The sequence below is a fragment of the Psammomys obesus genome, unplaced genomic scaffold (genome assembly GCF_907164565.1).
Source record: "Psammomys obesus unplaced genomic scaffold, mPsaObe1.curated_primary_1811, whole genome shotgun sequence".
Taxonomy (NCBI): Eukaryota; Metazoa; Chordata; class Mammalia; order Rodentia; family Muridae; genus Psammomys; species Psammomys obesus.
Window position 1 is genome coordinate 25,615,794 of NW_026592890.1, and position 19,813 is coordinate 25,635,606.

General features: G+C 46.4%; 2 protein-coding genes across 2 annotated transcripts in view; both read left to right on the plus strand.

Annotated features, from left to right (window-relative positions):
- LOC129683268 (sodium-dependent glucose transporter 1A-like) overlaps window positions 1–3,692 on the plus strand; it is a 9,281-nt gene extending 5,589 nt beyond the window's left edge. Inside the window, exon 4 of the mRNA XM_055615887.1 lies at window positions 2,900–3,692. Within this exon, the coding sequence (XP_055471862.1) occupies window positions 2,900–2,919 (20 nt within the window). The 3' untranslated portion in view covers window positions 2,920–3,692. The remainder of the gene's footprint in view (window positions 1–2,899) is intronic.
- Window positions 3,693–13,061: 9,369 nt separating this feature from the next.
- LOC129683269 (sodium-dependent glucose transporter 1B-like) overlaps window positions 13,062–19,813 on the plus strand; it is a 9,404-nt gene continuing 2,652 nt past the window's right edge. Inside the window, 4 exon segments of the mRNA XM_055615889.1 lie at window positions 13,062–13,266; window positions 17,833–18,001; window positions 18,603–18,719; window positions 19,766–19,807. Coding sequence (XP_055471864.1) covers window positions 17,953–18,001; window positions 18,603–18,719; window positions 19,766–19,807 — 208 coding nt within the window. The 5' untranslated portion in view covers window positions 13,062–13,266; window positions 17,833–17,952.

Here is a 19,813-nt window from a genome sequence, read left to right on the forward strand (position 1 = left end):
GTGCTGAGCAACATTGGCAGCCTGGCCTCATCTTTCTTTCTGGTGCTTTTTGACAAGAACCATCTTTGTCTCTGGATTGCGACATCTGTGTATGGAGCCTCAATGGCAGCCACGTTTCCCAGCGGCATTTCCTGGGTTGAGCAGTACACCACCTTAACTGGGAAATCTACAGCATTCTTTGTCATTGGTGCTGCCCTGGGAGAAATGGCGATTCCTGCAGCGATCGGGATTCTCCAGGGACACTACCCAGGTCTGCCGGTAGTCCTGTACGTATGTCTGGGGTCAGCCATCTTCACTGCTGTTTTGTTTCCTGTGATGTATAAATTAGCCACCTTACCCCTGAAGCGCCAGCGCAAAGGAAGAAGAAAGAGCAAGGACCAGCAAGCTTTTTTTTTCCAGTACTGAGTTAAATGATGATGAGAAAGAAAATACATGGAAACATGCAGAAAAGTGGAATAGAATGGATTCTGAAGTAGGTGCAATGAAGACTATGAGGCATTCTGTAATAGAGAATTCTAGAAAGATAGATTCTGATTTGATAAAGCCCACAGCTGATGCCTTTAGGTAATTCCCAAATGTCTCTGTGTTTGAGTCCTCTCCAGTTAATGGTGGTATCTTCCTTGTGATACAGCAGGGGAAAATGGACAAATATTTGGAGAAGACAAACTATTTAATAACTTAATAGTTGCTACTCTTGAAGAAGCCAGGCCAGGTGGAGCCATAGCAGGTTATTAACATTTCTAGGGGTCAAAGTTTCTAGATCATCATAATACTGCTGAAATGATTTAACATGTCCCGGAATTTCCAGAGTCTTCCATAATGTACCAGATTATAATGAGCATAGTAAAAAAATGTCTTTTAGACATGTAAAAATAGCTGAGTCAGGATCCCCACTACACCCAAGGTTGCACCTGATAACCAGAACTCAGTGACATCACTCCCTCAAGATAAGCCAACACACAGCTAGAACCCCGTGACACCCACCGGACAGTATGTAAGCAGAGACCAAGAGCAATGCTCTGCTCTGCACATTTGGAGAGACACTACCTTCATCTGCCCTGTGGCGGGAGAGTCTCCCCCAAGATCCTCAAATCAGACCCTCAAATCAGACCCTCAAATCAGAGACTACTGTTAGAGATTGGACTTGACCTTCAGCTAAGATAGGTCACACAGGTGAGCAGCCTTGGGGACATGAGCGTAGTACTGTAGTTAGGGACATTGTGTGATGGCCCGCAACATAATAAAACATAACTTTTGTTATACTAACTATGCCTATCTGGTTCTTGTTCGTGGCACTATGTTCTCATACAGTGGGAGCATGTAATGAGACACCTGTTTGGGAGACTCATTAGGAAATGTTATTTTGTGGCATGTGCAAAAAAAAAAAAAAGTTGTGTTTGAGAATTTGGGTAGAACACCAGTAAGTAGGCACTGTGGATTTGTGGAACTGTGGATTGGCCTTTGCTGAGAAAATGACCAAGTGTCCATATTCTCTTTTTTGTTTGTTTGTTTTTCAAGACAAGGTTTCTCTGTATAGTCCTGGCTGTCCTGGAACTCAGGGATACGCCTGCCTCTGCCTCCTGAATTCTGGGATTAAAGGTGAAGGCCACCACCACCCAGCTTTGGAGAGAGTAGTTTTGATGCAGGAGAAACTTGAAGTAGTAATTGATGCTATCAAGGATTTGCTAATTAACTTCCTTAGGTAATATCAAGTTATACAAAGTAGAATTTTTTATTAATTTATTCATTTTACATCTCGGTCATAAGCCCCTCCCTTCCCTCCTCCCAATCCCACCCTCCCTAACAAAGTAGAATTAATTAAAGATGACTGGAAGATTAGTGTACTCACCAGGTTTGTTAGAAACTGTTTAAGAAAGAACATTTTGTGCCCAAATTGAAGTTTAGGGTTGCTGAAAAAAATTCTGCTAAACGTTTATTCAGCAAAACTACCCTCCGGTTTAGGCTCTCTTCCCATAACAAAATGGACTTACAATCAGTCAATAGGTCTATTTCCATATCAAAGAACACACCTCTAAAAGGCAGTTCAGGTGGACAGAGCTGAGTTACACCATCCTCACATTGCTGTCTGCCGTTAACTGCTCTGTGCAACCAACAGGGAAAACAGAATTCTGCCAGGTGGGCAAGATAAGCCTGGGTTTACTATGTGAAGAGAGGAAGACTGGTGTACTCAAGAAATAACTCTGATAGCATCTTTGCTGTGTAAATCTCACATGTGCCCAAGGGTCCAGACTTGCAGTCTCCTGTATCTGTTTACATTGTTTGAAGTATAACCTGGGACCAGGACCGGAAAGAGATTTAAGGGTGACACATTTGTGGAAAGAATAAGCCCAAGGTGTGTATATTAACTGGTAAAATCTCTACCTCTAGCCGGAGTGCTGCAGGATATACGATCACACTGTGAACCCAGAGATTGTGTTGTTTACTGGAAAAGCTTGTTTCTAGTCGTGGTGTGGCTCAGTCCTAGCACACACCTTTAATCCGAGAGCTTTTTGCTTTAAATAAAGTCACCCGTAGGTCAACTGGAGCAAACAACCAGTTGACAGGGAGTGAACATGGAAAAAAACCGTAGCGAGTAAGAGGAAGTCAGGAGGACAGATAAAAGAGATACACAAGAAGTAGGAGGGAAGGATATTCAGTTTGAGGGGTTTTTGAGACTGTGAGGGAGAAGATGGCTTCTGGGATGTGAGCTGAGGAGGAAGGTCGGCTGGGCGACCTTTCTCTGCCTCTCTGAACTAGCAGGCTTTCACCCCAGCATCCTGCTCCTGAGTCTTTATCGGCAAACTCGACGATTGAGATTTTGTTTAAAACCAACACCTGGCTTCCAGCAGGAAGCGGCTCTGCCTCACCATGGTCTTCTCCATGACACTTCTCACCGCAGGCCCCCAACAACAGAGCTGAGCATCAAGTGGCCTCTGCAACAGTGAGCCTGGGTCCTCGCTTTATGTGTTAAGCGGTTTCTCTCGCGGGCTTTTGGCATAGTGGTCAAAGTGCTGACTACTCAGGGTTTGATCCTAATCTCCTGCTGAGCGCACAGTGCTGTACCATATGCACCGTTTCCTACCTGGGCCGCCTTGGAAGGAGAGCCGTGTGCCCTACCGACCTGGACGTGGATACTGTGAGCCTCTCAAGCAGTCCTGCCCTTCTTTACTGTTCCCTCCTCTTCCTTGGCTCCCAGCCTCCGTGTATCTCTGCTTGGATGCTGAGAGGAGACGGTGTGACCTGGCACACGGTGAGTAAGTGCCGCCGTTCTGTGTTGGGACTGCCCTCCGGAGATTCCGGTCAGGCTGTGAAGAATTGAGTAGACGGGCCTTAGTTCCACTCCACGGCTCCCCTCTAGAGAGCTGGTTATCTCACACTCCCACACTCACGGCTCTGAAAGCAGGAGCACCCCGGTCAGCAAGGAATTTCACTTTTAGTCTATTCTAGGGTAGGCTGGGCTCCGTGATTACTGTTAATGGCAACCTGAAGGGTAATGGTCTTTACTTTTAATGTGTGTGCAGTTGCCCGTGGAGGCCAGAAGGCGGCGCTGGATCCCCATGAACTGGAGTTGCAGGCAGTTGTGAGCCACTATGTGTGGATGCTGGGAACTGAACTTTGGTCCTCCGGGAGAGCAGCAAGCGCTTTTAACTGCTGATCATCTCTTCTGTCCCTGGACTGTGCTTTTTTTTTTTTTTTTTTTGGCAGGAGGGTGGGGAGGCTTGAGACAGGGTTTCTCTGTGTAGTCTTGGCTGGCCTGGATTTGCTTTGTAGACCAGGCTGGCCTGGAACTCAGTGATTCGCCTGCCTCTGCATCCCTGAGTGCGGGGATCACAGGTGTGCCCCTTTTAGACTGTACTTTTTAATCCAGAATGACAGGTGCTAAAGTATTTACCCTTGAAAGTCTATAAATGGACCTCTCTTTTGCAGGAGATACAATTACACCCCTAAGCCATGACCAAGGTTTCCAAGCTCCTCACTTCATTTAAGAGGCACTGCCAAACACTTGCTGAGCTCAGTAAGCACTGCTCTAGGGGGAAATGACAGGTAACCCCTTCCTGAGCAGAGCTAGTTTCACTGTTAAATGTGGTTACAAGACGACATTTATATAGCTGAGCAGCAAGTACAGCTTGATGGAGAGACAAGGTGGCTGCAGTCTTGTTTGCTGTTTGAGAATTTCCAAGTACTTCGTTTGCAGCTCTTTTTCTTTTTCCACTAGCACAATTCATGTGGGTGAATGTACCTAAACATTAACACCAACAAAAAGCTCCAGAAAAGGACTCTGACAGCAGCATGGGGCTCATCCAGTAGAGCTAAGGGAACATTGCTATGGGTGAGTCAGATCTTAGGTTACAGCTCCTCATACCCAGGGGTAACCGAGGGCTTCAGTTTTCATTTCAGTCCCTTCTCGCTTACAGAGAACTCAACTTCTGGGAGGAGCACATCCTCTTCTGAGTCCAGACAACATCTGGGCCTTTTAACCTTGTTTTATTTTAAAATTATTAGTGTGTGTGTGTGTGTGTGTGTGCATGGCAGTGCTGCATGTGAAAGTCAAAGGCCAACTTTGTAGAGTCAGTTCTTTCCATCCACTGGACCAAACTCAAGTAGCGAGGCTTTCCCAGAAAGTATGTTATCCACCAAGCCATCTCTCCAGCCTTGGCACTTACTTTGGCTCAGAGACAAAGGCATTCTAGAAAGGGCAGTTCTCCTGCCCCGAGAGCCTGAGAAGGCTTAACTGAAAAATAAACTTGATGGGAGAACAACGAACTGTGAATGTTCCTGGGTCTGCAGTCTTGTGTTAGAAGCAGAGCAATAGCGAGCACCCATGCTCATGATGAAGGTCACAAGTCCTCGTGACAGTGAAAGCAAGTACAGAAAACCCACACAACTGCCCTTACTAGAGCTCAGGTTTATTGTTTTCAGCGCAACCAGTAAGATGATACTGCTGTTCTTATCTTGGAGTGCAAAGTGCCTCTCTCTGGCCTGGGATATGACAAGTGTTTAGCAATCCTGAAGGAGGGCAAAGTGCCATCTGCTTCTGCCCCTCAAGAACCCATCAGCTCCAGGACCAGAAAGGACCCAGCAAAAACGTGATTGCAGTGTCCTCTTGTCCCCAGGGTTAGAAATAAGCCTTGGGTTCTGTGGACTGGTCTGCAATTGCTGAAGGATTACCTTGCAGTGTCCCCAGATCACCTCTGCCCGGCACTGTCCACTGACATGGCCACTCACTGTCTCAGTGGGGCCTGAGCACTGACCTTTAAGCTCAGTTGGTGTAAGCTCAGGCAGAGCTGAGGAGCCACACAAATGCAGACAACAGGCACCCCTGCTGGGCAGAGGCTCATTGACAGGCAGGTGGAGCTGTGCTCTCTGTGGGTGATTTTACTGTGAGCTCCCTCTGGAGGACAAGCTGGGACTGAGAGAGGGCCTGTTTGCTGCTTGCTCAGCAGGGAGAAAGGTGGGTTTGGCTGCTGAAGGTTCTGCCAAAACACCAGCAGTTCCAGGCTCTGCCCCCCTGACCACCTCCTGCCTGCCAGCATAAATAGGCAGTGACAGGAAAAATAACAAGAGTCTGCTCTCTCCTTCCACCATGTAGGTTCCAGGAATCAAATTCAGGTCTTCACACTTGGGGGCAAGCACCTTAGCTGCTGAGCCATCTCCACAGTCCTTTAAACTAGTGTGTGTTTGTATGGTGTGCCTGTTTGGGTGCAGCACAGTGAGTCTGGGAGCCAGAGGACAGCTTGTGGGAGTCAGTTCTCTTCTTCGGTTCTCACTGTGGGCTGTGGGGATGAAGATCAAGCCACTAGAGTTCCGTAGCAAACCCTTCCACCCACCGAGCCATCTTGCCAGCTCTGACATTTGGATTGTGCGTGCAGACCCAGTGCTGTGTTCACTAAGCTGTTCTTTATTTTCTCACAGTTGCCGCTTATAATCTGACCTGTCATGTACGCTTAACGTCCTCCCTGCTAGTTTGTCCACTCTAATGTGGCCCCAGTCCCCCACACCTATAGATCTGCGCTAGCACTAGTGGCAGTTCTAGTCCTTGGGGACGCCTTTAACCCTTTCTATGGTCATTTGTGTATCAATTATCTGAGCGACAGACACTTGCCAGTTACTGCATGCATGCTGGGGTATGTTGGGAAGCAAATCAGATACGATTTCTGTTATCAAGAGTTTGGAGCAATTAGAACTTAGAAGCTAATCAGAAGGGGGACTGGTTACCTGAACAGGCATGAAAAACAGGTCTCCCTGTTGGCTTTTCAAGGCAAAACTCCCTTTGTTTACTCTGCATACTTTGTAAACTTGTATACTTTGCAGCAAAGTGTCCTGGCTCCTGCTTAGCTCCAGCAGCCAGGCCGGGGTGCTTCAAGTTTTGCCTCTGGGCTCCCCCTACATCTTTCCCTGTGTACCCCTCCAGCTCTTCAGCTCCCCCCCCCCCCAGCCACCCTCTGTGGTCCCTGAAAGGGGTGCTGGGATCTTCAAGGGTGTCCTGCTGGCCTCTCTTCACCTCCAACAGCAACACCTCAGGACTCCAGAGCAGCTGAGGCTGAGTCTCCACAGCTCCGGGACCTGAGATCAGATGCTTGGAGAAACTGAGCAACTGAAGCCACAGAGAAAGCAGCAGCACCTGAGGCCTCTGTTATGGCTGCTGCTGGCAGTGAACTGGGGAGCAAGGCCTGTTGAACTGGAGCTGGTCTGTGAGCTCCTGCACTATTTGTGGCAACAATGTATAAACTAGCCATTCTTCGGAGACATGGAGCTTTTCACAGTCTGACACTGCCTACCAGTGTCCAGAACTAGAAATCTGACCCTTTAGTGTAAGTTCATAGTTTAGTTAAGGAAAGTTGTTTAGAGTTCAGGTTTGTGTAAACCCCTTAGGGCATGAGTCAGTAGGCCCCTGCCCCATACCTCTCTAACGGTCAAACCGGTGGTTCCAGTCTCTATCTGTCATAAAGGCCATTTCCAGCCCCACAGTGGGACCCCTCCCAGATTTATGCTAATTTTAGTGAAAAGGTTGAAAGAAAACCCCACCAATCCCTAAGCTTTCTTCAAGCTCAGGATTTGAAATCCCGCCAATCCTCACTCTGGAAATCTCTGCCCTAGAAAGCTCTGCTCCCTAAAAAATCCTATATAAAGGCTGTGTGTGCCCAATTCTTTGCTGTAGCCCCATGGCCTGGTACTTTGTATTAACTGTTAATCATTTCCCCTCCGACCCTAGATTCTTACTGTTCTGCAAACAATCCCTCAGGCACCCAAAAATGATGTTTGTGTTACCTTGCCTCCTGATGGGCTAAATAAAACTTCCTATACCTGGCCAGGGCAAAGTTGAGGAGGGCGGAGCTAAGGTTTCACAGGCTTTCGGGACAGGAGAGGATCAGGGGAAAAAGAAACTGGAAGAGGAGGAGAGGAAGAAAGAGAGAAAGCTGCCATGGGTGAGGCAGAAAGAAGAAAGGAGAGAATAGATGGAAGCAGCAGCCCAGATGAAGAATAGGCAAGTATTTATGGAGCTATGCATGGGAGGTTGCCTGGGATGGGTCTGGGAGGTAAGGGTAATTTAGAGGGTTAATACCTGTCCTATCCCAGGTGATATAAGGCTGTTATAAAATCTATCCAGTGTTTGTGTCTTTTATTGATTGTGATAGCAGATTAGACATACTGCTGTAATAATTATAAACATTATTAGCCCGCTATCATTAAATTAAATTAACCATTAAATTAACAGCAACACTTTGCTGTCTTCACCTGGGAGCAGAGGCAGCTACTCCTGGATTCATCCCTCCTCTCCTGGATTTGTCCCTCCAATAAATCTTACAAGAGATTTACTGCCTGTGTGATCATCTGAAGAAGCCGGAAGCCCAGAAGGGAAGAAGCAAAGCAGCAGCAGCAGCGCCCAGGTGCCTCAGCTCCTCAGGGAGTGTCCCTCCAACACAAAACGCTGTGTACATAATAAGTCAATCTCTTAAAAAAAAAAAAAAAAAAAAAAAAAAAAAAAAGGAAAGCATTTAATTCGGGCTGGCTTACAGTTCAGAGGTTTAGTCTATGATCCTCATGGCAGGGAGCAGGGCTGCATGAGGGCAGACATGGTGCTAGAGAAGCTGAGAGTTCTACATCCAGATCGGCAGGCAGAGGAAGGGAGAGACACACACTAGGCCTGGCTTGAGCATCTGAAACTTCATAGCCCACCTCCAGTGACACTTTCTCCAACAAGGCCACACATCCTAATCCTTTCAAATAGTGCCACCCCCTGTGTGCCTATGGGGCCATTTTCTTTCAAACCACCGCACCTATAAGATTTAAATTGGGAGAAGCCAGGGCATCACATTTTTCTACTGGTAAATTATGACCCTGTTCATTTATTTGGAGGTGACTCTTTGGAAACAGAATGCTCACACATCCACCTCTCAAAATGACGAGTCATGAAGCCAGCACAGCTGCCTGACACAGCTCCAGCAAAGCTGAGTGGATTGCTGCAATACTGTCATTATATCTCCAACTTTTGGATTTTGGTCTCTGTGTGTTGCAATCTTGAGGATTTTCTGCATTATGATTCATTTTTTATCTTCTCAAAAAAATTATGTCTGCGTCTTTTTAGGAAAATCCTAACATTAACTTTATCTGGTCACTATTTGGAAGTCTTCCTTATACCCTAGAGGTCGTTAAACACAAACGAGTACACAGCTAAATGAGGCCATTACTAGAAATCTTCTTGGGGCATCTTCCCAGAGCAAACTCAAACAATACAATTGGTGCAGGGTAAATAGAGACAATTGACAAACTCTGGCCAGGAGAACAGGTTACAGATCCAAGGTCTCTTTTTATTCTAGGCTTAGAGCTCTCTGAAAACAAAATTTAAAGATAGTGGGGATCGCACAGGGTACATTCCTGGAGGAATAGAACTCGGTAAATAACACTGAGTAAAATTAACTTTTCCTACTTTATAGTGCAGATGATAAAATATATAGTAAGAGAAGTTAGGTGTTAGTATTTGCTATTCATAAAAAGGCTGTTTCAGATATTTTCTGTTTGTCTGGAGTGCTTTCAAATTACAAACACTGCCAAACTAGAAGCAGGCTGTCATATAATAAATGTGTTTGCTTTGGAAGGGACGTTCTTTAGATTCTTGAAATTGGAGTTATAGGGCTGATAAAATCTTTTTCTGTTCGTATTTTCTAATTGTAACTCAACTTGTAACCCTGAACATGTAATGAAAAGCAAAGACATAATCTGTACTTCCTGGATAATCATTAGTCTGTGTTTTATGAAGCCTGCACTAATAAAGAAGCACTTGGCCAGTCAGAGCTACAAGACTTCTTTGACCACCGCCTGCCTCACCCCTCCCTCCCCTCTAATCTAGGGACACTGAGAGGCCCAGTCCCAAAATGTTCTCCATGCCACTTGTGATGGTGTCAAACAAGACCCCACAGGAGAAATCTGACAGCCTCCTTCTACAAGTTCCAGGAGATTTGGTACAAAAACAAAAAGAAACAAAAATCAAACAAACCAAAACAGATATAGGATGAATACGATTAGCTGCCCCAATTGAGATAATAGATGGAAACAAACCCTTGCCTAATATAAAAAATAAAATAAACACCCTTTGAGGCAAGAAGCCCTCTCATCAGCCCAATATTACCTAAAAGAAGCAAAATAGAAGAGAAGAGAGATTTGTGTGTAGGCATAAGGTTATTGTGTAATTCAAATGCTGATTTATGACCCCCCCCCCAATCTGGTTGTAATCCTTGTCCTGAAACTCTCCAGTCTCAATGTGTAAACACTGCTTCCCAATTGTCTCCTGATATGCCAATAAAGCAGCTTACAGCTAGTTGCTGAGTAGGAGAGAGAATAGGGTTGGGCTTCCTACCCTCCAGGGGAGAAGGAGTTAGAGGAGGTGGTAGAGGATTCAGCCACAAGCAAGAGGTCCAGGAGACGCCCTGAGCAGAAAAAGCCATCATGTGCAAGTATCTCTAGAATTTACAGAGAGGGTTAAGAATAGAGTAATAACTGCTCAGTATTGTGCTGTAAAGCTTGATAAACAATATAATAGAATCTCAATTATTTGGGTAATAGCTGGGTTAAGAGAGAAACTGAGAAGTAAGTACAATTTTATACAAATAACTTTTAACATTTGTGCAAAATCTCCAGGCCATAAACAGGATAGTCATCCCTTGTAATCCAGAGGCAGAGGCAGGTAGATTTCTGTGCCTAAACCCCACACCTGGTTATCTTGAATTACTCTAACTACAGCCTATTTTTCAGTGACAGATTTTGCAGTACCTTTTTTAGTATCCTTGTTGCATCAGAATGGCCATTTTTGTTTCCTTTACATAGGAGAAACTGCAGTCTGCTTGGTTTTATTTACTGACAATTTTTATAATGAGATGAACAGGACATTTTCAGGCAGGATATGTAATAATCACTACTCTTGACATAATTAAGAGAGCTCATTTGCCTGACATTACATTTGCTCAGAGGGCTGAACCAGAGCTTTAACCAGAGTGTGCCCCTTGGTGGAAAACAAAACAGCTAATATTCATAAACAGTGATATACATTTGGTGCAAAACTATGGCATCCTGTGGAGACAGAGGGTTATAACTTCCTCTGGCCAGCCCATTTGAAATACTGGGTGTTATCTATTTGCCCAAATCATTACCCACCATTAAAATCCCAAGACACCTGATGGGCAGTAGTGGCACATGCCTTTTAGCTCCAGCACTTGGAGGCAGAGGCAGGCGAATCTTTGAGTTTGAATCAGCCTGACCTACAGAATGAGTTCCAGGACAGCCAGGGCTACACAGGAAAAACCTGTCTCAGAAAATGAAAAGAAAGAGGAGAAGAAAGAGAAAGGAAGAAAGAAAGCAAAAGAAGGAAGGAAGGAAGGAAGGAAGGAAGGAAGGAAGGAAGGAAGGAAGGAAGGAAGGAAGGAAGGGGAAAGGAAAGAAAAAGAATACTCTAAAACAGTGGTTTTCAACCCGTGGGTCACAGCCTCTTTGTAGGCCACATATCAGATATCCTGCATGTAAGATATGTATTATGATTCACTATAGTAGCAAAATTACAATTATGAAGTAGCAACAAAAATAACTATGGTTGGTGGAACTGCATGTGCTGAGAGACTGTCTTGTTCATGGTGCCCACTCTATCTCTAACCTCCTTTTTCAGGCTCAGCAGATGGTGCTGCAAACAGAGGGCTACCTCCTGGCAACAGAAGGGTTGGAATCTCAATCCCCAGAGTAACTTCTGGGCGGGTCCAAATAGGACACCTATAATGCCCCCAAGTGCCCAATTGCTTCTTCTGGAACATAGACACAACTTAAGTCATTTGGGCATCGGAAAAAAAAAAATGACCTCTTGGGGTATATTTTGGAAGCCCTCCCCAACAATGGCTCATAAGGTATATTCACGATGTCCCATCTGCCCCAGACACAAACAGGTAAGCCACTTCATAGGACACAGAGGCATTACCCTTTACTGAATGGACCATTTGAAACCTCACTTCCTTGGTGCTCCCTGAGCCTTGGCCCGGAAGGGAGGGTGTTGCTATATCCCATTTAGAACAGTGCTCAACAGTCTCATTCTCGGCAGTTGCGAGTTTTTGCACTGACTGCTACCCACCGCAAAAAGAAAAATCTCTGACCAAGGCCAAGAGGAACACTTATGTAGGATGTGAATACAAATTTTTAGAGGGCAGTTTGAAAACACATCCATTAGCTAGGCACGGTGGCACACGCCTTTAATCCCAGCACTCAGAGAGGCAGCGGCAGGTGGATTGCTATGAATTTGAGTCCAGCCTGGTCTACAAATTGGGTCCAGGACAGAGAAACCCTGTCTCAAAAAATATAAAACGAACAAAAAACAAAACAAAACAAACAAAAAACAAATCCATTCAGCAAAACAGAAGTAGAAAGTAGTTCATTTTTACAATACCCTTAAAATTTGTGTGTGTGCCCACTGAAAATTTCAATACACACTTTTTCTAAACCAAACAGAAAACCTTTAAGATAGTCTAAGCAAAAGAATAAAGACAAGCATTGTAGGAATGGAGAGGCGTTGGAAGCCAATTTAAGAAAAATTTCTGAGACAAACAGGGAAGAAGTTAATGACCATATGAATGAATCGGGAAAGTTGGTTTACGAGTAAAGATAAAACCGAGTTCTGTAGTAGCTTGGAATCTAAGTGGGAGAAGTGAGACTGAAATATAAGTACAAAAGAATTTCAGATACATTTGAATGTGCTAACATTTGAGGCCATGGTCCCTGTGGTCAAAGAACCAAAGAACGAACAAAGTCGTTCTTTCTCAAGCTGGCATAGCCATCTGGTAAACACAAACTGAAGTCCAGCTTCAGTCATAACAACGGAATTGTTTGCAGATAAAGAGTGTGAAAAAGCTTGCGACTCATCTTGACCCAGACTTCTTTCTTGAGCTATTGTTTCACTATTTAGGAAGGCGGGTGGTTTGTTTTCTGGCCTTTAAAGAGTTGTTATAGATGGGCGCACGTTGGGATCCTGAATGTTGTGTAAATTAATTAGATACTTCGTGTGTGAGTTCACAAGTGAGGTCCACAACTATCTGTGGAGTGAGAGGCTGACGTTGAATACGCTCCTGTGTCCAAGGAGCAAAGACAAAGGTTTTGGAAACCACGTAAAGACAAGACTTTCGGGTTTCCTGGTGACCCTGCGGAAATCCCCATCTTGCAGTTCCGGGACGGTGTTTTTCTTTACGTTTTGCCGCTTCTTCCCTTTGGTTCCTCTTGTGCCTGAGTGGTGGCTCCTACCTCTGCCCATCGTCGCCCAACCGCGAAACACGCCGGCTCGACTAACCGTGACCACAGCAACTTCCGGCTTGAAGCATCCTCGCGGACGACGACAGGCCCCGTTAGCGGATCGTGCTCCGCGCAGGCGCTCTGCGACCCGGCCGGCCGGCCTCCGGCCCCGGGCCCCGCACCTGCGCAGTGCGAAGGCTCCGTGCCCGGGTCAGGCTCGCCCGGGCCGGTCCCGGCGGGGTTGGCGCCCGGGACGGGAGGGCGGGTCCGGGCTCCGGCCCGCACGCCTGAGGCTCACGCGCGCTGAGCTCGTCGGGTGGAGGCCGCGGAGCCGCCGCGCTGGAGTTGGAGCTGGAGTTCCGTGGGGCCGGAGGGCAGCAGCGGCTCCTCCCGGCCGCCCCGGGGTCGGAGAACGAGTTCGAAGCCGCGGCGTCCCGGCGGGGAAGCCGAGGCCAGACCGCGCTGCGCTGGTTCACCACCGCGGTGCTGTGTGCCGCCTTCCTGGGGCTGGTGAGAGCGGGGCTGAAACCCTCCCAGGCCCCAAGGCTGGAACCGGCGTTCCGCAGCGAACACGGTCTCCCTGAGTGCCCGGCGCCATGCGCGCCCCTTGCTGTATTGGTTAATCCGCTTGGACCTCAATGTTGTCGTTTGGATAAATGGGCATAACTAATCGCATATGATAGGTTTTCCAACATGAGCAAACTTAGTTTCCTAGGGGAAACGGGGAGATGCAGGATGGGGAGCCTGGGTCTTTACCTGCTCCCCTTCACCCACTCACTGAAGCTCCAAATTGACCCCAGAAAGAGCTGTTTTGAGCGATTGCCTTTTCCTGGGGGCCTGACCCCATCCAGCCAACTGCGTTATTTTGCAGATGGGGAAATAGGCCCAAAGAAGAAAGTGGCTCTTCTAGTTAAACGATAGCATCAAGGACATGCGCTTATCCTGCTTCGCAGGCCTGTTTATATCAAGCCTTCAGATCCTTAAATGATTTTCCTCACTCAAGTGCAAGAACAGAAACGGCTTTTAAAGAAAGCGTTTCCCTCTGGAGCTCCAACTGCCGGCCTGGAGCTCCCTATGTAGACCAAATTGGCTTCTAACTCACAGACTCTGGCCTGCCTCTGGCTCCCTACGTATGATGATGATGATGGTCGTGATTTGAGACAGGGTCTCACTATGTAGCCTTGACTAGCCTGGAACTCTCTGTGCAGATCAGGATGGCCTCGGATTTCATAGAGATACGCCTGCCCCTGCCTCCTGAGTGCTGGGATCAAAGCTGTGAAGCACTGGCCTAAAATTGGTAATTTTTGACTCAGGTGCCCTGAGGGGCAAACCTTTGATGAGGAGCCACTTCCGGTCTCTCGGAGTCGGAGTCCTGAGTCTCAGTTTCTTAAAACTATTTTGATGGGCAAGTGGGAAAGCAAGCGAGCAGAGAAGGGAGACTCGCTGTGTGCCCGGTGCTGCAGGGTTTTGAAGGAATCTGAGAGCCCGCACGTGGTGTGGCCAGGGTGCACCTGGTCTGTAGCCCTTGATTGCTGCAACTTGGGCAGGAAACACTCTTGGTTTGGAGCAGAATAGTGCAGTACAATCAGCTTTTTATTTTTGTGCGTTTTTTTTTTTTAACGACATGCTGGCAATTGACCCAAGGACTTCATGTTAGGCGTCCACCGAGCTGTCTCCCCAGCCCACAATCAAGTGGTTCTCAAACTTCAAATGGCTTGCAAAAATTTCCCTTGAAGGTTTTTAGGAACTTCATCCGAAGTGGAGGTCCTTACTTCTTGGTTGGACATTGTGTGACATCTTATTGTTAAAGATCATTCTGTCCGTGTTTTATTTGTTTTGCTAAGAAAGTCTTACAGCCCATATGTTTCCTAATAGCTTTTTAATTTGAGGGAAACTATAGATATAAGAACATTCAAATTACTTACCATCAGCACTAGATATATGCATATACAGTTCAAAGGAACAATTCCGTGTATGCCAGAAATATTAGCATCTTATGTGAAAACAATTATAATTTGGCACTTGGTAAATTTAAATTTTAAGCAAGTAAATGTCTATGTTATCTGTGCATATAGAATATTTGGTAATGTAAGTTGGGGGAATAGTTTGTTACATTTTTAAATTTTGTGCAGATGATGTGTGTAGAGGGCAAAGCCTTATTCTTTGACAGGGCCCCTGGTTGAGTCAGAAGCTCAGCAGTTTAGCAGATTTTCTGGCCAGTGAGCCCCAGGGACCTGCTTCCCGGTTCTTAGGTGCTGGGAGTCTAGGCATGCTTCTGTGTTTATATGTGCTGGCTAGTTTTATGTCAGGTCGACACAAGCTAGGGTCATCTGAGAGAACCTCAATGCCTCCATGAGATCCATCTGTAGGACATTTTCTTAATTAGTGATTGATGGGGGAGGGCCCAGTTCATTGTGGGTGGTGCTGTCCCTGGGCTGCTGATCCTGGGTTCTATAAGAAAGCAGGCTGAGTAAGCCACGAGGAACAAGCCAGTAAGCAGCACCCCTCCGTGGCCTCTGCGTCAGCTCCAGCCTCCAGGTTCCTGTCCTGTTTGACTTCCTGTCCCGACTTCCTTCAGTGATGGACTACAACGTGGAAGGATAAGCCAAATAAACCCTCCCTCCCCCCCCACATCCCAGCTTGCTTTTTGGTTGTGGTGTGTCACTAACATTTGAAACTAATTAAAACAAGTTGGCACCAGGAACTCATAGTGGAAGTATTGCTTTGACAGACCCAACCGTGTTGTTTGGGAAGATTGTGGAGGGGCTTAGGAACTTTGGGTTTAAAAAGTCACTGAGTACTGAGAGCTCACCAGCCCACTCTTGAAGGAGCTTAGAAGAATGTTGAGAGCTGGGGCTAGAGACACGGCTCAGTTTGGAGCCAGTTTGGAGCACTGGCTGTTCTTGCAGAGGTCCTGAGTTCAGTTCCTACACCCACACGGTGGCTCACACCTGTCTTTAATGGGATCTGATGCCCTCTCCTGGTGTGCAGGCGTGCATGACAAAGTACCCATATCTATATAATACATAAATACATCTAAAGAAAGAAAGGATGTGGAGAGCAGTGCAGACAGTGGAGGCCTGGCTTGCGAAGTTTCAGAGGAAAGCAAAGACTCTACCAGGCCTTCTGAGTTAAGAATCTGTGCTTCTAGTCTGTTGAAGAATTGGCTGGGGTTAACAAGGTACCATACCACTAAAGTGAAACCTTTCCTTTGCTGAGGTTATAGATGCTGGTCAGCTGGGCCTCAAGAGTCAGCTCTGGTTAAGAAGAGACCAGCACACCTTTAATCCCAGCACTTGGGAGGCAGGGGCAGGCAGATCTATGAGTTGGAGGCCAGCCTGGTCTACATAGTGAGGTCCAGGACAGCCAGGGCTACACGGAGAGACCCTGTCTCAAAAGAGAGCAACATCACTGAGGTGAAGTATTCTGGGTAGTGTTTCCTCAGGTTCAGCACACAGAAGCTGTGCCCCAGGTGTGACCAAGGTTGTACCTCCTGTTTGCAGTCAACCTTGGTAGTATAGGAGTCACCAGGTGGTGGTACTGTATTTGAAGGCATGAAAAGGTCACGGAGAGCAGCTGAGGCCTGGCAGTCTGTGGCAGGGCTGGAGTCCATGGAGAAAGCCCAGGACTAATAGAAAGCTATTAGTGAGAGTGCGGCCCAGTTGCAGCAGCAGAACCCAACATTTTGGAGATGCCAGTCCCGTAGAATGGCCATCAAGATCAGTGGGTGTAAGTGGAGCTGTCCTGAGCCTTGAAGACAGTCTAAACTGTAGAGGGCGGAGCCAGAGAAATTACCCAAGCCCTTCGGCAGAGCCCAGAAGATTGTGTGTGAAACCCAGAGAATTGGACATTGAATTTTTACGCTTTTGGAGTTTGGTTTTGGGTTCTCAGATTGTGACTGTACCTTGGTTCTTCACTCTTCAAATAAATAAATAAATAAATAAACAAACAAACATAAATAAATAAATAAATATTTGAGCCTACAGTTGAGAGACTGAATTTTTAAAGAAATTTCAGGTTTTAAAAGAGACTGGATTTTTAGGGAGACTGAATTTTAAAGTGTTTGAATTTATAAAGACTGAAACTTTTAAAGTTTGTAAAATGTTTTATATTGTGATATTGATGTTAATGTGGGATCTTGGGGATGAACAAGATAGGAAAGGTTGTGGCTTATCAGTGACTTGTCAGTTGTCCTGGCCAGTTTTATGTGAACTTGAGGGATGCTAAAGTTATCTGAGAGGAGGGAATCTCAATTGAGAAAATTCCTCCTTAAGATCTGGCAGTGAGGCATTTTCTGAATTAGTGAGTGGTGCCATTCGTGGGCTGGTGGTCCTTGGTTCTATAGGAAAGCAGGCTGAGCGAGCCATGAGGAGCAAGCCAGTAAGCAGCACCCTCTCATGGCCTCTGCATATCAGCTCCTGCCTCCAGGTTCCTGTCTGACTTCCTTCACTGGTGGACCGTAAGCGTGGAGGTGTAAGCCAAATAAACTCGTGTTCCTCCCTAACTTGCTTTATGGTTATGGTGTTTCACTGTAGCAATCGAAACCCTAATCAAGACACTGTCCTTTTTATGTGAGTGCTGGGGCTCCAAACTCAGGTCCATGTTTGGGCGGCAAGCAGGTCACTGATTGAGCCATCTTCCTAGCCCCTAATTTGTTACATGTTAACTGTTAATACAGAGTGGTCTTTTGAGGTATTGTTCAATTTTGAACAATAATGAAAAAAAACCCTCAAATTGTAAGTTGTGTGTGTTGGAATACACTTAGTACCAACCTTTGGGAGGCTGAGACAGGAAGATTATGAGTTAGAGGCCATCCTGAGCTACATAGCAAGTTTGAGTCTCCAAAACCAAGCAAACACTTAAAAAAAAAAAAAAAAAAGCTTGCAACTAAGAGGCCACTGGGGAGTGTGTGGCTCTACTGCTGATCATGTTTTCTTAGGTTTGACTTATTTAGGTTTGACTTATGTAGTCCTCAGCCCTTATGGTAGATCGTCATCTCCTACCTGTGGTTTTGTTACCGTCTGTGTCTTGGGCTCCAGTGAGGAGTTAAAAAGTCTCTCTTCTTTTTACCTGTAGGGACTGAGTGTTGCCATACTGGGACCCACCTTTCCAGACTTGGCAAGGAACGTGAACCAAAACATCAGCAGCCTGTCTCTGATTTTTGTGGGCTGCGCCTCAGGGTACTTATGTGGCTCTATGATGGGAGGAGTTCTTTTTGGCTCTATAAATTATTTTTTACTTTTAGGTAAGTAAACAATTGCTCCTTACTTCTTTGCTCCTGTCAACAAACTTAGGACTCGGCTCTACCTATGGAAAACTGTTGATACCTCAGGTGGGCAGTGTGCTGGCAGCTGGAGGGAGTCTGTCCTGATCCCCCTGGAAACCTGAAGGGTCCTCAGGTGTTGGCAACGCCGAGCAACCCCGACCTTTACTGTGATTTAGGCTCCACTCCAGACACATGCACTGGTTGACAATGAAACCCTGCTTATCTGGGGAGGGGAGGGCTCTGAGGCTGTGCCAATCGGAAAGCATTCTTGGAACCTGGCCAGGCTCTGTGGCCTTGGGCTTGAATATGAAGGGACAGGGGACGATAGGAAGTGATACAGGCTGCACTTCTGCCCTGCTGCCCCTGGCAGGGTTGAGCACAGACTGATCCTCTTCGATCCTGACCCTGGAAAAGAGGGGCAGAGTTGTTAGCATGCCATTTTCAATAAATTGGCAAGATCAAACATAAATCGATTGATGTAGTAAAACCGTGGAAATGAGAATACGTTACTGCTGAGGAGTAAGTCTTTGTTTCTGGAGCAGAACTGTGTCTTAGCTGACTTTTTGCTATTTCTTCCCAGGGGTGTCACTCTCTGCTACCACAGCTGGTCTTTATCTTATGCCATTCTGCAGGACGGCAGCCTTACTGATTGTCATGATGTCTGTCTTCGGTGTTTCGATGGGCATTCTGGATACAGGTTAGTGAACCCCTCATTGGGACCTGTGTTGTCTGGGACACTATTGCTAGCAAACGGACAGCAGGTGACACTACATGCATTGTTGGAATATCAGCCTGGGACCACAGCGCCTCCTCAGAGTCATTCTCCTAGCAGTCACTCTTCTTGTCAATCAGAGCATCCAGTTTTCGGCATTTGCCTAGGAAGTAAACATAGAATACCTGAACGTGGAAGCGTTCCCTTTCTGTGGGTAGGCGTAGAACAGACAAGCATGCTTTTCCTTTAGGATAGAGTCTAGTCCTCTTATGATGAGAAGCCATGGTGATTTGGGAGGACGAAACAAGGGCAGAGCTGTTGAGTGGCTGAAGGAGCAGCCACAGCCACCAGCTCAGTTCTGAGCGCAGCGGAGCCTTTGCCGCTTGCCACTTTTTCTTTTCTCAAGAGTTCCTGTTCTCCAGCAGCAGACCCTCTTGGTGTAACGAGGCGTTTGTTGACGTGCAGCTCCAGCGTTCTGTGCCTTTCTTTGCTTCTCTCATGTTGTTTGGTAGATTTAGAAATATCTCCTACATTAAGCTTGGTTTGGTTGTAAAATCACAGAGTGGAAATGTCTGCTTATCTGAAATCTGAAATTTAAGAAGAGAGCCAGAGGCTCACTGCTTCTGGCCGTCACCTCATAGACTCTTCGGCAGTCTGACAGCTGTGTTTGGTGCTGTAATGTACACCTGGACCCTGGATATTGAAGACTAGGGGCAAGAATACAAAACATTGGTGCCAAAAATCAGTCTCTCTCTCTTGTACGTAGATGGGTGTGCTGTATCAGCGTATCCCTAGTGTGGTGGAAGCACATCTCATGAAAAGCCCTTGCTGATGTGCCTGGCTCTAGTGGGCAGTGGTCTACCAGCGTGTAGATTCTCAGTGTTGAGAAGAGATGCTGTGACGCACAGTCTACTGGCCACAGTGGCTCTTTGTACTTCCATTTAGCTCTGTGTAGTACTAGCTTCCCTTCTCACTAGCAATGGTGTTCTGACTAAATTTTTGTTAATTTCAATAATTTCTTTAACTGGTAGGTGGAAACGTCCTCATCCTGGATCTTTGGGGGGACAAAGGAGCCCCCC